A 13,833-nucleotide genomic window follows, 5' to 3' on the forward strand; every position below is an offset into this window, starting at 1 on the left:
GGAAGTTTAGCATGTCAGTCAGGTCGCAGCTTGATGACCTCATTTGGAGGCGCTAAGGAGATAAATAGCTCACTGGAGGCGGGCCACATGCTCACTCCCTCTGAGACATTCCTGTTGACAAGCCACATGGAGCTATGCTGATGGCAGCCAGAGCCCTGGAGCTGGAGGAGCCACGTGGAGACCCACACCACCATTAAGATGCTTCCACCGCCACTGAATCCACAAGACTTCCCACCCACTGGCCTGTGATCTCCCTGCATTCAGCATCATTGTATGTGTTGCGTGAGTCTGAAGAGGAATTTAGGAACTGGGCATATGGGAAATATGGGACTTGATCTGAACTGAGCTGGGATGCTTTCTTTATGTACAATTACTCTTTATATAAAGTTCTTTCCTATCAATTTATGAGTGTCTATAATTTGTTCCTCTAGTCTACGCAGACTGGCGCATGCACACAGGGCCACTATGGGTCAGCACTGACTCGGCGGCTCCCAACGAGAACAGCATGGTACAGCTCAGGGAACATCTGAGAACTCCATCAGAGAAGAAGGAGGACAGAATGATAACCTCTCTAGGGCCCGTGTCCACATTTTCCCTAATGCCGGTGGTTCTGATGCATGGTTGTAGCACCAGGAGATGACAGTGTCCTTCTGGAAACTGCTCTGTCGTTGGGAATGCGAGTGCTTTTACCAGCCGATGCCCATGTATTGGTCCATGAAATTAAACCTGCAAGCAATTCTAGACTTCATCGCCAGCGCCCAGGACTCTGACCACGGGACTGACTGCAGAGGGCTCCTCCCTTCTAAGGGAGTCTGTTCCACCAAGAGCGAGACGCCATGACTTTCGTTCTCACAGCTCCAGCTTCGCACCTGGTGGATGATGAAAGTCTCACGTTTGGTCCTTTCATGACCGTGAACACTTGGAAAAGTATAAGCCACACAGGGCAGCACTGGTTGACAGACTCTCTCTGCAGACGTAACAAAAGCCCAAAAGATCGAGACCCCAGGAACAGGGCCCTCAACAACTGTGCTGAGCTCAGAAATCCTCCAGTTTTCACTGGGACGAACAGGAGGGACTGTCATCCGGGAATGGGACACGGATGAACGTTGGGGCCTCTAACTGATCCTGGGCTCCTGGCCCCAGGGGAACCTGACCTGGCTCATCTGGCTTTGGCCTTGAGGAAGACAATGTTGAGAGAGACACACTCTCAACCAACCATTGACCACAAGCGTACGTTTTGTTTAGGGTGCTACCATTGTTCCCCGCACTCCCCCGTAACAGCAGCCCCCCCCAACAACAATACCCCCTGGCTAATTTTGATTTTAACTGTAAACATTAATGAGCAAACACTGCTTTAAAAACTTGAATTTTTAAAAGATCCCTTAGGCAGTGTTTTCAATTTCCCTGGGAAAAATCATCCTATTTGTGACATGAGATGATTGCGTATTGATTGGTTCAAAGAACTGGGTGCTTGTTTCCCCAACAGCATGCAGCTCCTACAGAATCCCTCCTCAACCCAGAGGCTAAGCTCTCCAGCAGCAAAGCCCCCAAGAACAAAGCAAACACTGGGTGAAACAGCCTTAAACAGCAGCTGTGCTCAGGTGCAATAGAGCTTTGATTTTTTCCCAAAACCAATTTGTCTCACCTGCAGTATTTGTTCCGAATCAGGTGAACACTGCTGAACAAGAAACCCCACAATTGACGTTTCTTATCAGCAGGCCAAGGGAAGGATATAGTTCTCCTACACTTTTTGTGTGTTTCTCTCTCTTTTTCCCCCTGCAGGTTTTCAACGGCCCCACGTTATTCAGTGAAAACACCTGAATTCAGCAGCGGTTTGTGTGTTACAAAAAACAAGCAAACAGAAAAAGACCAAACTCACTGCCATGCAGCCAGTGCTGAGTCACAGCGACGCTGCAGGACAGCATAGATCGGTCCCTGTGGGTTTCCGAGACGGAAATTGTCATGGAAGCATAGAATCTCATCTTTGTCCTGTGGAGACAGCACGACGGGTGCCTTTATCTAGCGGGTGGCTGTGTCCCTAACGCACGCCAAGCTCTGTGCCCCAAGAGACAGCCTCATAGATTCACGCTATCACTGACTTCACAAGGAGCCCTGGTGCTATAGTGGTTAGGTGTTGGGCCGCTGACCTCAAGTTCAGCAGTTCGAAACCACCAGCCGCTCTGCAGGACAAAGATGAGGCTCTGGGCTTCTGTAAAGAGTTACAGTCTCAGAAGCCCACAGGGGCATTTCTAGTCCCTCCTATAGGGCAGCAGTTCTCAACCTGTGGGTTGAAGGACCCTTTCACAGGGGTCGTCCGATTCGTAACAGTGGCAAGATAACAGTTAGGAAGTAACAACAAAAATAATTTCATGTTGGGGGATGGGCCCACACATGAGGAATTGTATTAAAAGGTTGTTGCATTATAGTGGCTGAGAAGCACTGATCACCGACTCAATACAGTGAGTTTGGTTTTCGGTGTTTTTTGGGGTTGGTTGACATTGATCATCATTGATCATCAACACTATTTCAGAGATGCATCCCTAGGGTGGAGGATAGTTAACACACACCACCCACAGGTGTCTCGGAAGAAAGGCTTGGTGAGGTGCTGCAAAAGCCCAGCCACGGAAACCCCTGTGGACGACAATTCTACCGTGGCACACATGGGTCGCTAATTGTTACACCAGCATCACAGCACGGGCCGGAGCCAGGATTCAGACTCACAACTCTTCCCCGGGCCTCTGTTACACACCCACATCTGGAGGGGCTCCTGGGGGCCGGGCTTTCTATACTTGGCAGGATACAGAGGAAGCATTCTGAGGGAAACGTCTGTCACGTTGTGAGATCACTCAACAGAAAATGCAGGTGGGGGCCCACACCAAAGGAGGATCACTGGCACCCCACAGTCACAAACCCAAGGTTGGCTGCAGAGAGCTAGTCAGCTCAGTCTGATCCCGCGCCCTGGAAACTGTTGCTGCTGCCGGTCACCCACCGGCAGTCACTGGCCATTTCTCGGGACAGCAGCACCCCCCACCCACACCCCCTGCAAAATGGGAGGAGACACATCAGAAACACCCAAGAAGTTGAGCCTTCTGTTACAGAATGGCCCAGTAGGAGTAGAACTCAAATCCAAATTCCCTGCCATTGAGTTGATGCTGACGCATAGTGACCCTGTAGGACAGGGTAGCACTGCCCCTGTGGGCTTCTGAGAGTGTCACTCTCTATGGGAGTAGACAGCCTCATCTTTCTACCAAGGAGCGGCTGGTGGTTTTGAACCCCTGACCTCCAGGCTAGCAGCCCAACGCATAACCACTGCCACCAGGGCTCCTTGTCAAGTCACTGAGAGCATGAATTTGCGAGCATGGCTCTTTGGGCACAGGGCTTGGAGTTGTTCCACTGCAGATGGAAGGCACCCTTTACGAAGAAGCCCAGGCGGCACACTGAGGGGGCCACTGAGCTCCCCACTCCCATGGAGTCCACAGAGTTCACGAGACTATTGATCTTTACGGGAGCAGAGAGACTTCTCTTTGCCCGTGGAACACTGGTGGGTGAAGCACTGACAGCCCGGTGCCTAACCCAAGGCACACCAGGGCTCTTTTAAAAAGCCCTTAAAGCAGGGGTTCTCAACCTGTGGGTCACGACCCTTTGGGGGTCGAATGACCCTTTCAAAGGGGTCATCTGATTCATAACTCGCAAAATGACAGTTATGAAGTAGCAACGAAACTACTTTTATGGTTGGGGGGTCGCCACCACATGAGGAGCTGTATGAACGGGTCATGGCATGAGGAAGGTGGAGAACCACTGCCTTAAAGAACCGAAAACCCAGCTCCCTGCATCAAGTCCATCCCGACTCCCCATGACCCTGCGGGGCAGCGGGCACCTACATGTTGAAAGAAGATGCCCCGGGAACTGACTAGATCAGTCCAATCCTCTCCTTCAGGAGCGTGAACCGGGAAGAGCAGACCAACGCAGGCAGGTGCAAGTGAGGACAGAACCAGTCCCAACCGCCGTGGATTCGATCCCCCAAGTGTGTCTTAGCAGAACTGGGCTCTGTGTGTGTGTGTGTGTGTGTGTGTGTGTGTGTGTGTGTGTGTGTGTGTTTTGGGGGGGGTTTCAATGGCCAGGGTTTCCCCAAGTGCATTGCCAGGCCCTACTTCTGAGGCACCACCTCTTGGTGGATCCCAGCCTCCAATCTATGGCTAGCAGGGGATCGAATGTTTATTCTCCCCAGGGACTCGGCGGCAGAACTAACAAAACAGAAAAAACTCACTGCCATCGAGTTGATTTTGACCCAGAGAGTCCTTACAGGACAGAGCAGAACTAACTGCCCTGAAGCATTTCCCAGGCGGTGAAGCTTTGTTGTGGTCATGGGTGACCAGGCGTTGATTCTGACCCGTGGCAACTGATGCACAACAGGACGAGCCACTGCCGATCCCGCCATCCTCACAGTGGTGCCTAGTCTTGAACCCATCACTGCAGTCACAGTGTGGGTCCATCCTGTTGAAGTCCCTCCTCCTTTTCCCTGCCCCTCGACCCTACCAAACACGATGCCCTGGTCTTCACAGAAGCAGAGAGCCTCTTCTTCCTCCCATGGTTCAGGTAGTGGTTCCGAACTGCCGACCTTGCCGTAAGCCAAAAGCATAACCCACTAACGCCACCAGGGCTCCTTTGTGGGAAGGCATAAAAAGAGCCCCACAGATGGGGAAAGCCATGCCGCATGGTGGGGTTCAGGCTACAAGAGGGGTCACAGCCCCCGGGCTCCTGAGGGAGAGATACTGGATTCTGAGGATGGCCACTCCTGGGTTCTGAAATGTTCTGACCTCACTCACTGCTGAGTGAGGCCGGGAAATACAACCCATGACTGGAGGGGAGCGAAGTGTGTTACTGTGGAGCAGCAGAGTCTGAATAACACAGGACCCCTGGGGACAGTGGGGCCATTCCCCCCCAACCACTGAAGAAGTAGCTCTTTGTGGATGAGTTACAAAGCCCCAAAGGAGAGAGGGAATGAAAACAGAGGGCGCCTGGCAAAACGTCTCCCAGAGACCTCAAGATCGCCTTTGAAGAGATGAGCTTTGTGCTGGAATTATTCCCAGGCCCGGTGCCAGAGGCTGCAAGCCTCTCTTTACAGAGATAAGAACTGCTGTTCACAAAAGACCCCGGGCTGTCCGACCCCGGCCGGGAAGGTTATTCACTGTGTGGACTGCATGTCTGACACTGGGAAATCACTGCTTTCGCTTTGCTTTCTCTAGTTTCGTAGATGAAGAAATTCCTAAGAACATATGCACACATAAATCTGCATATATACATATATTTAAAACATGCATGATAACTTAAGTACTGCATAAAATACTAAAACAATACATGAAGCTATGCTCCGAGGCTAATTTATGGGGGCTAGGGGCCCTGGTATGGAGTGGTGACATGATGGGCTGTGAGCTGAAAGGTCAGTAGTTTGAAACCACCAGCTGCTCTTCGGGAGAAAAATGAGAATTTCTTACTGTAAAGAGTTACAGCCTTGGAAACCGACAGGGGCAGTTCTTCCCTCTCCCAGTGGGATCATTTTGAGTCAGAATCAACTCGATGGCAGTGAGTAAATCTTAGCTAGTATGGAGCCCTGGTGGCAAAATGGGTTACGTATGGGCTGCTAACCCTAAGGTCAGCGGTTAGAGGCCACCACCTCCCACTTTGTAGGAGGAAAGACGAGGCTTTCTGTGTCCGTAAAAACATACAGTCTCAGAAACCCACAGGGGCAGCTCTACTCTGTCTTATAAGATAGCTGTGAGTTGGCAGCAACTCGATGTCAGTGAGTGTGAAATGTTGGCCACGAAGCCCAAGCGGTGCAGTGGCTTGGCTGCCAACCCAAAAGTCGGCGGTTCAAACCCACCAGTGGATCTGTGGGAGACAAAAGATGAGGCCGTCAGCTTCCAGAAAGATTTACACCTTGGAAGCCCTTTGGGGCAGTCATTCTACTCTGTCCTACCAGGTCACTGTGAGTCAGAATCCTCTAGAAACAACAGGCTTGTGTGTTTTTAAAACCTTAGCCAGAACCCCACAAGCAAAAACTTCCAGTCCCCTGACCTCGGACTGGATTACGTTCATTGAAATGCAGCAAATTACAGAAAGAGCCCTAGCTCTTTCCAGTGTTAAAATGAGAACCATCAGTGTCTTGGTTAAACCCTTGGTGGCCCTTGGGGATGTGTTCCTGAATGCATACCCGGGATTCAGTATTGCCTCTGTGAATGTAATGACTTAAACTGCATTGCAGGTTTGGTCCAAGGAGAATCGACCCATCTGAGTTCTGGGGCTGGCGAAGCATCAGGAAAGTGCCACGGACTGCCAGAAGGACAAACAGATGCATCTTGGAGGAAGTACGGCCAGAGTGCTCCTTAGAGGCAAGAATGGGGCGACTTGCCCTCACACACTTTGGACATGTCGTCAGGAGAGACCAGTCCCTGGAGAAGGACATCGGGCTTGGTCACGGGAGGGGTGGCGAAAGAAAGGAAGGCCCTGCAGGAGATGGACTGTCACTGTGGCTGCAATAATCCCGAGCTCAGCCACAAGAACAATTGTGAGGATGACGCAGGGCCGGGCGGCGTTTCGCTCCGTTTCACAGAGGACTCTGCTGCTCTGAGCTGGCACCAACTTCACTGGCCCCTAACGACAAACCACATTCTGTATACAATGGTAGCTGGGCTCACCTGAGGGCAGGGGGCTGTCGGTGCCTGGCAGGTCAGGGAATGCCCTCCTGAGAGCTGGGCGGCAGGTCTCTAGTGTGTTAGACAACTAGGAATGTTGTGAGGTGGCCTAAGTCGAGTGTGACCCATAGTAACCCTACAGGACACAGAGGATGTCCTCGGCTGCCATCGTTGCGGTAGCAGACTGTCAGGTTTTTCCTCCTCGCTGGTGGGTTTCAGCTTGAGGTACCGTCTCAGAAAAGACTGACCAAAAGGTCAGCAGTTCAAAACCACCGGTTGGTTCTCAGAAGAAAGATGAAGCTTGAGTTACAGTCTCAAAAAGTCTCATCTTTCTTCTGAGAACCAACTGGTGGTTTCAAACTTCTGACTTTTCGGTTAGCCTCATGGCATCGTGGGGAAGAATTCCATTGCTAACCAAGAGGCAGACTGGGGATTGAAACCTACCCCTCCTTGCTCCCCTAGAGAGCGGCTGAGAGTTTCAAACTCTAGATTTTTCAACGTGCAACCCAACATGTAACCACGACTCTCTGAAGGCTCCTGATATGTGAATTATGTGTCAATAAAGCAAGATTTAAAAAAATGATTTGAGAGAAACCCCATAATCATTTTCTTCCACTTTCCCTGAACTTCCTGAAATGGCCTCCTGTCCATATCGAGGGTAAGAGGCAAGACCTGGAACGGAGTCCTTCGGAGTAGCCTGCGGACCCGGAGCCCCCCTCCCTCTCCAGGTCTCTGCACCCTGCACGTTTGCACGTGGCCACTGGTCTACCCGTCTGCCAGCTCAAAAAACAAAACGCTGCAAAGCCAGCCCAGAGGCCCATCTGGCGTTTGGGTAAAGTTCACTCACAGTGCGGCTCGTAGGGAGGTGGGGGGTCCCCGCAGGGCACGCACTCCAGGTCCTGGAAACCAACCAGCTTTGTCTTCCTGTAAAACCTAGGAGATGAAGGGAAAAGCCGGTGAGCGAGTTCATCACAGCTGAGCAAACAGAGTGCTGTCGTAAATGATGGCCAGCACAGATCTATTGTTAAAAAGAATGTTCCCAAAGGGTGCTGATGGAGGCAGCAGGACCCCCTGGGTAACAGGAGGAAGTGTTGCAGGTCTCTCAGCACCTTTGCTGTGCAGGAACACATCCGTGTGCACTCCCCCCAACCCCCACTGTGTTTTCTGAGTCCTTTCTGACTCAGGGGCATCTTCCAGCACTTTCTCAGGCTAACCCCACACCAAACTCACTCCATGGAGCTGAGGCCAACTCATAGTGACCCCACAGGACCGGGTAGAATTGCCCCTGTGGGCTTCTGAGACTGTCACTCCATACAGGAAGAGAAAGCCTTGTCGTGCCCCTCCTGCAGAGCAGCTGGTGGTTTTGAACTGCTGACCTTTTGGTTATCAGCTGAATGCGTTGTCTTTTAAAAAATGAACTATCGGGCCTTTCTTGGCTGACTTTTGAAAGTAGACAACCAAGCCTTTCTTCCCAGTCTTTTTCCGGTTGGAAGCACCAATGAAACTCTGTCCACCATGGGTAAACATGCTTGTATCTGAAACAGCAGTAGTACAGCTCCCAGGGTTGTAGCGTCTTCTAAACTCACTGCCAACGAGTCCATGCTGACTCTCAGCCACCCTAGAGGACAGGGCAGACCTGCCCCTGTGGATTTCGGAGACTAACTCTTTATGGAGCAGACAGCCCAGCCTGTCTCCCTCAGAGCAGCTGGTGGTTTCAAACTGTCAACCTTCCTGTTAGCAGCCCATCATGTAACCACTAAACATCATTAACCAAAACCCCACTGCTATTGGGTCCATTCCGATCCATGTGGCCGGTGATGCTGGGTGTCACGAGTTGGTTCTGGTTCATGGTGATCTCATGCACACCTGAAGGAAGCGCTGCCCGGTCCTGTTGTTTGAGGCCATCGTGGCGTCCCTATGTCAGTCCATCTTGTCCAGGGCCTTTCTCTTTTTTGTTGCCCTTCCCCTTTACCAAGCATGCTGTCCTTCTCAAGAGACTGGGCTCTCCTGGCAAATCCAAAGTTCATGAAATGAAGGCTCACTATCCTTGCTTCTAAGGAGCACGCTGGCTGATTTCTTCCAAGGCAGATCTGGCTGTTCTTCTGGCCTTCCGTGACACTTCCCATAGTCTTCGCCAGCACCATAACTCAAACGCCTCGATTCTTCTTCGGTCTGCCTTTTTCAATGTCACTGCTAATCAAATCGATGCATTCGATGCAAGCTGGCATGAAGCTATACACCTTCACTTGGAAAACGGGGAGAGCGTGAAATGAGGTCCTTCAACTGCATCGGAGGAGGCCAGGCAGAACACCACAACGGAAAAACAACAGTTGCTGTGAGTGGATGCCAACTCACGGTGGCCCCCACATGAGGGTCAGAACAGCACTCTGCTCCACAGGGTCTCTGATGGCCGGGATTCAGGCAGCAGACGGCCAGGCCTTTCCTTTGCAGCACCGCTGAGTGAACTCCAACCTCCTGGCTGCATCATTTGCCTCATTCTTAGGAGCCCTGGTGGTGTCCTGCTTATGCACTGGGCTGCTAATGGCAAGGTCAGCAGTTCAAAACCACCAGCCTCTCTGAGGGAGAAAGATGAAGCTTTCTACTCTTGCAAACAGTTAGTCTTGGAAACCCACAGGGGCAGTTGTACTCTGTCCTACGGGGTCACCGTGAGTCAGCAGCCACTCAATGGCAGTAAGGCTGGCTTTGGGTTTTCTTCAGTCCACGGCTCAGGTTCCTTAGCAGTCTAGACACTTAACACACAGAGCCACCAGGAAGATAAAACAATGGCCTTCCATAGGCAGGGGTGGGGGGGTGGGGGAGGGATACTTTTCTTCTTCCTCTTCTGGGAGCAATGCGAATTCACTGTTTTCTGTTTGCTTTTTCTGTGCCTAAATCTTCCTGCCTGGAGGATGGGCTTCAACTAACCCTCTGCTGACTTTGCAGAAAGAAAGCTTGCTGTCAAAAATGACCAGAACATTCCGACAAGACCAGCTGGCTAAATGTTGCTGTCAGGTGTCGCCTGCCTCCCGAGCTGAAGCTGATTTGGAAAGGTTGTCAGCTGCCTGCTTTGCTGCAGCATGTCTTTGACGAGTGAGCAAACATGCAGAAAACTGAAGCAGGAGGTGGGGGTATGTGGTAGTGGCCTAATCTGGTGTCAATTTAAGGATTAAGAGTGTAGGGGTGGAGTCTAGGCTGTCAATCTGGAGATAGCCAATGAGACTTTTGTGTGGGAATGGCCTTCTCCTGAGAATTCTGGGAAATCTGGTACTTCCTCCTTGGAGATGGAAGACATCTCTCTCTCTCTCTGCTACTCCCTGGGAGACACTGCAGAAGACAAGCTACATGGACCTCGGAAACTGGAGAAGCCACAGAGAGAGCCCTGCCAGCACTGAGATGCTTACAACGCCACTGGATCCAAAGACTTTTCACCCACTGGCCTGTGATCTTCCTGCATTCGGCATCGTTGCATGGGTTTCATGAGTCTGAAGAGGGCTTTATAGATTGATATCGGAAAAATGGGCTAATATCACACTTATGGAACTGATCTGGACTGGGCTGGGATGTTTTCTCCATGTTCAATTGCTCTGGTATATAAATCTTTCTTATACACATATGTGTGCCCATGGATTTGTTTTTCTAGTCTACCCAGACTCACAGAGGGTGACTGTAAGGAGCACGGCTCTCTGTCATCTGAGGTCAAGGACTCTGTCTTCCCACGTCCACTGGGAAACAGAGGAGCCGGCTTCCCAACACCCAGGCCTTGGGCCCTGAGCTCTCCCCGCCCCTCTGGACACATCCCTGAGGAGCAGACACTTCTTCAAGGAGGTAGGATACGGGCAGCAGCCAGGTGGCTGATGTCCAGCGCAAGTCTCTTGACTGTCATTCTGTGCTGTCCAGTCCGTTCTGGCTCAGAACAACCCCATATCTGACACAACAAATCACTGCCCGGTCCTGCACCATCCCCACCGTGGTTGCTGTGTTTGAAGCCCACTGTTGCAGGCACTGGGTCAGCCCATGTCTTGGAGGGTCCTCTTCCTCACTGGCCCTCTACTATAGCAGCAAGACGCCGCCCTCTAGGGTCTGGTCCCTCATAAGGATCCGTTCAAAGAGCACAAGTTGAAGTACTGCCATCTTCGTGTCTACGGAACATCCTGGCTGTGCTTCCACGATGTGCTGTAGGTTACACACTGGGCTGCAGTTCAGCAGTTCGAACCCACCCAGCCATTCCTCGGGAGGACGAGGAGGCTGCCTCCTCTCATACAGACTTTCAAAATTTAAAAATTTCACCGCTTTAGTTAATTATGACCTGTAGTGCTCCTGGAGGACAGGGTAGGACCACTCCTGTGGCATTTCAAGGCTGAAAATCTTTAAGAGAGTACAAAGCCTCCTCTTTCTCCCTTAGAGCAGCTGATGGTTTCGAACTGCTGGCTTCAGAGGCCCACAGGGGCAGCTCTGCTCTGCCATGTGAGGTTGCTAGAAGTAGGGAGCGCCTCATCGAAGGCAATGAGTTTTGAGTTATACATGGGACCAGGGGTAGGAAACCTGGGGTGCTTATCAGATGGCTTTGGGGTTCTCTACACAGGTGGAGTAATAGGTATGCATTTGGCTGTGATCCTCAAGGTCTGGAGTTCGAAACCACCAGCCGCTCCCTGGGAGAAACACAGGGCTTTCTACTCCCATAAACAGTTTCATCACGGAAAGTCACAGGGGCAGTTCTACCTGGTCTTATAGGGTCGGCATCTATAGCAGTGAGTTGTTTTTGTTTGACACGGTTGCCAGTAGTCAGAACCAAAACTGACGGAACTAGCAGCAGCAGTGTCGGGATGCATGTTTATTTCACTTTGGATGTACATGCCAGGCACAGAGAACCAACTGAACACACAGCAAGAGACTAGCGCAGCAAGAGACAAGCCTTTGACAGAAGCCACTCGATTGGCAAGGGAATGAGAGGGGAGAGGAAGAGGCGGGGTCCCCTACTTACCCGGGGAGGCAGATCCCACAGACGGCGTCGCTGGTGGCGCTGCAGTTGGCCTTCTGGAAGCGGTTGACCAGGGCGCAGTCGAGACATGGCTTGCACTTTGGGAAGCCTCCGTCCTCCTTGAACCTGTGTGGCCTGCAGGCCACGCACTCCGCATCCTCCCCGTAGCCAAAGCCACACTCCTGTGAAGGTGAGCAGGCGTGCGAGAGAGAGCCAGTCAGTCATGGCAGGTAGGAAGGAAGAGCGGACCAAGGCCCAGGGAGATCACTACCGAGTGTCCAGCAAGGTTGGCCTATGTGTACACAGAAGCAGAGCTTTAAGGAAATAACCTACCAGCTGTCTAGTCTATTCCAACTCACCGAGAGCCTACAGAGAGTGTCTGAGGCTGTACATCTTTATGGGAGCAGACAGCCTCCTCTTCAGTATCCTCCTCTATGAACCCTGCGGCAGCGTCCTCACTGGACTGAAACAGGAGGAGGGGCCCTGTGGCACAGTGAGTAAGCCATCAAGCTGCTAACTGCAAGGTCGGCAGTTCAAGCCCACCAGCCGCTCCCCAGAGAGAGATGAGGCTGTCTGCTCCCACAAAGATGGATGGTCTTGGAAACCCCAGAGAGCAGTTCTATTCTGTCCACTAGGGTTGCTATGACTCAGAATCAACTCAGCGGAAGCGGCTACCTGAGTCTAAAGGTGGTAAAAACACACGCCTAGCCACTCACCAAACCAGGACATGAGCAGGAAGCTCCTGTCTCCGGAAAGGCGGGGGCAGGCCTGCGAGATGGCCATGGGTGTTTGTACCCCGGAGCTGATCTAGCTGAGGTCAATTAGTAATTCTGTATTTCTTGGGAGCGGAGTGATTCTTACATATCCCTTGAAAGTACACCAAATACTCGTTTTGGTTAAAAAACAACAACTCTACAGTGAAGAACATTCTCCAGTTTCTCTACGTGTGGACCCCAGGACAAGTGTTCCTTCCCAGAAGCAGGTAAAACAAATGGCGCTCTGATCCACATAAGGGCTCGAGAAGGGGAACGAACCATCATGATGGTGGCTCGGATCTGGGCAGTATTTCATTCTGCCACGCATAGGGTCTCTATGGGCCGGGACTGCCTTGATGACACAGCATGATCTACCTAAGAAGCGCTGGTGGTGCTGTGGGTTAGAGGCTGCATTGCCAACCACAAGGTTGGTGGTTCAAGCCCACCAGCTACTCTGAGGGAGAAAGATGAGACTTTCTCATCCATAAAGATGGACAGTCTTGCAAACCCTGCATAGTGTCACTGTGAGTCAGAATCGACTCCATTTGGCTTGGTTTGGTTTAGGTTTTGATGAACATATGGTCAGTTCTATTTGTTCAAGAACTGCAGAAAGTATTTTCCTCTTGTGTGCCAATTCTGGTTCACCATGAGCCCGGGAGAGGGGGGGGCAGGGTAGAACTGACCCACAGGGTCTCTGGGGCTGGGATCTTTATGGGGGCAGGTAGATTCATCTTTCTCCTGCAGAGCAGCTAGTGGGTTTGAACAGCCAACCTCTTCCAGTTGGCGGCCAAGTGCTTAAGCACTGTGCCACCAGGACTTAAAGAAAGTCCAGCCTATCATACAACCACAGAGAAGATGTGTTTGTTGACACAGGTCATGTTCAAGACATTAAAAAAAATAAGTGATAATAATTACAAGCATGATTCCATTCTTTTACAAAAACATTCCTAATATTAAGTATTGGCATTTATAATTAATAATAAATATTAACCTTTCCAGAGAAGCCCTGGTGGTGTAGTGGTTACCCATTGGGCCACTAACTGCAAGGCCAGCAGTTCAAAACCATGAGCTGCCCCGAAGGAGAAAGATGGGGCTGCCCACTCCTGTGGAGAGTGACGGTCTCAGAATCCCACAGGGGCAGCTCCACCCTGTTCCTGCAGGGTCTCTATGCGTTGGCATCGATGAATGGCAGTGAGTTTGAGTTTTGGTAACATTGACCGAGCATTTATTCCATTCCATACCAGGAACTGTGCACGCATTCTCTCACAATCCATACTCCTCCCCAATGACAGACACAAGCATGATCATTAATCCCGTGTCACACGTGGTGGGGTGGGGACTGAGCTTCAGAAAAGGGATATCGCCCCACCAGTGTCAAAGAGACAACCAACCAACCATATCAGTTTCC

At 51.3% G+C, this 13,833-nt stretch overlaps 1 protein-coding gene across 1 annotated transcript in view; it reads right to left on the reverse strand.

Moving 5' to 3' along the window:
- Window positions 1-13,833, reverse strand: part of TNFRSF19 (TNF receptor superfamily member 19) — a 71,494-nt gene that overhangs the window by 17,025 nt on the left and 40,636 nt on the right. The window contains exons 4-5 of the mRNA XM_075562823.1: window positions 11,674-11,852; window positions 7,540-7,625 (exon numbers count right to left, since the gene is read on the reverse strand). Of these exons, the coding sequence (XP_075418938.1) occupies window positions 7,540-7,625; window positions 11,674-11,852 (265 nt within the window). The remainder of the gene's footprint in view (window positions 1-7,539; window positions 7,626-11,673; window positions 11,853-13,833) is intronic.

Source organism: Tenrec ecaudatus, chromosome 11 (assembly GCF_050624435.1).
Source record: "Tenrec ecaudatus isolate mTenEca1 chromosome 11, mTenEca1.hap1, whole genome shotgun sequence".
Lineage (NCBI taxonomy): Eukaryota > Metazoa > Chordata > Mammalia > Afrosoricida > Tenrecidae > Tenrec > Tenrec ecaudatus.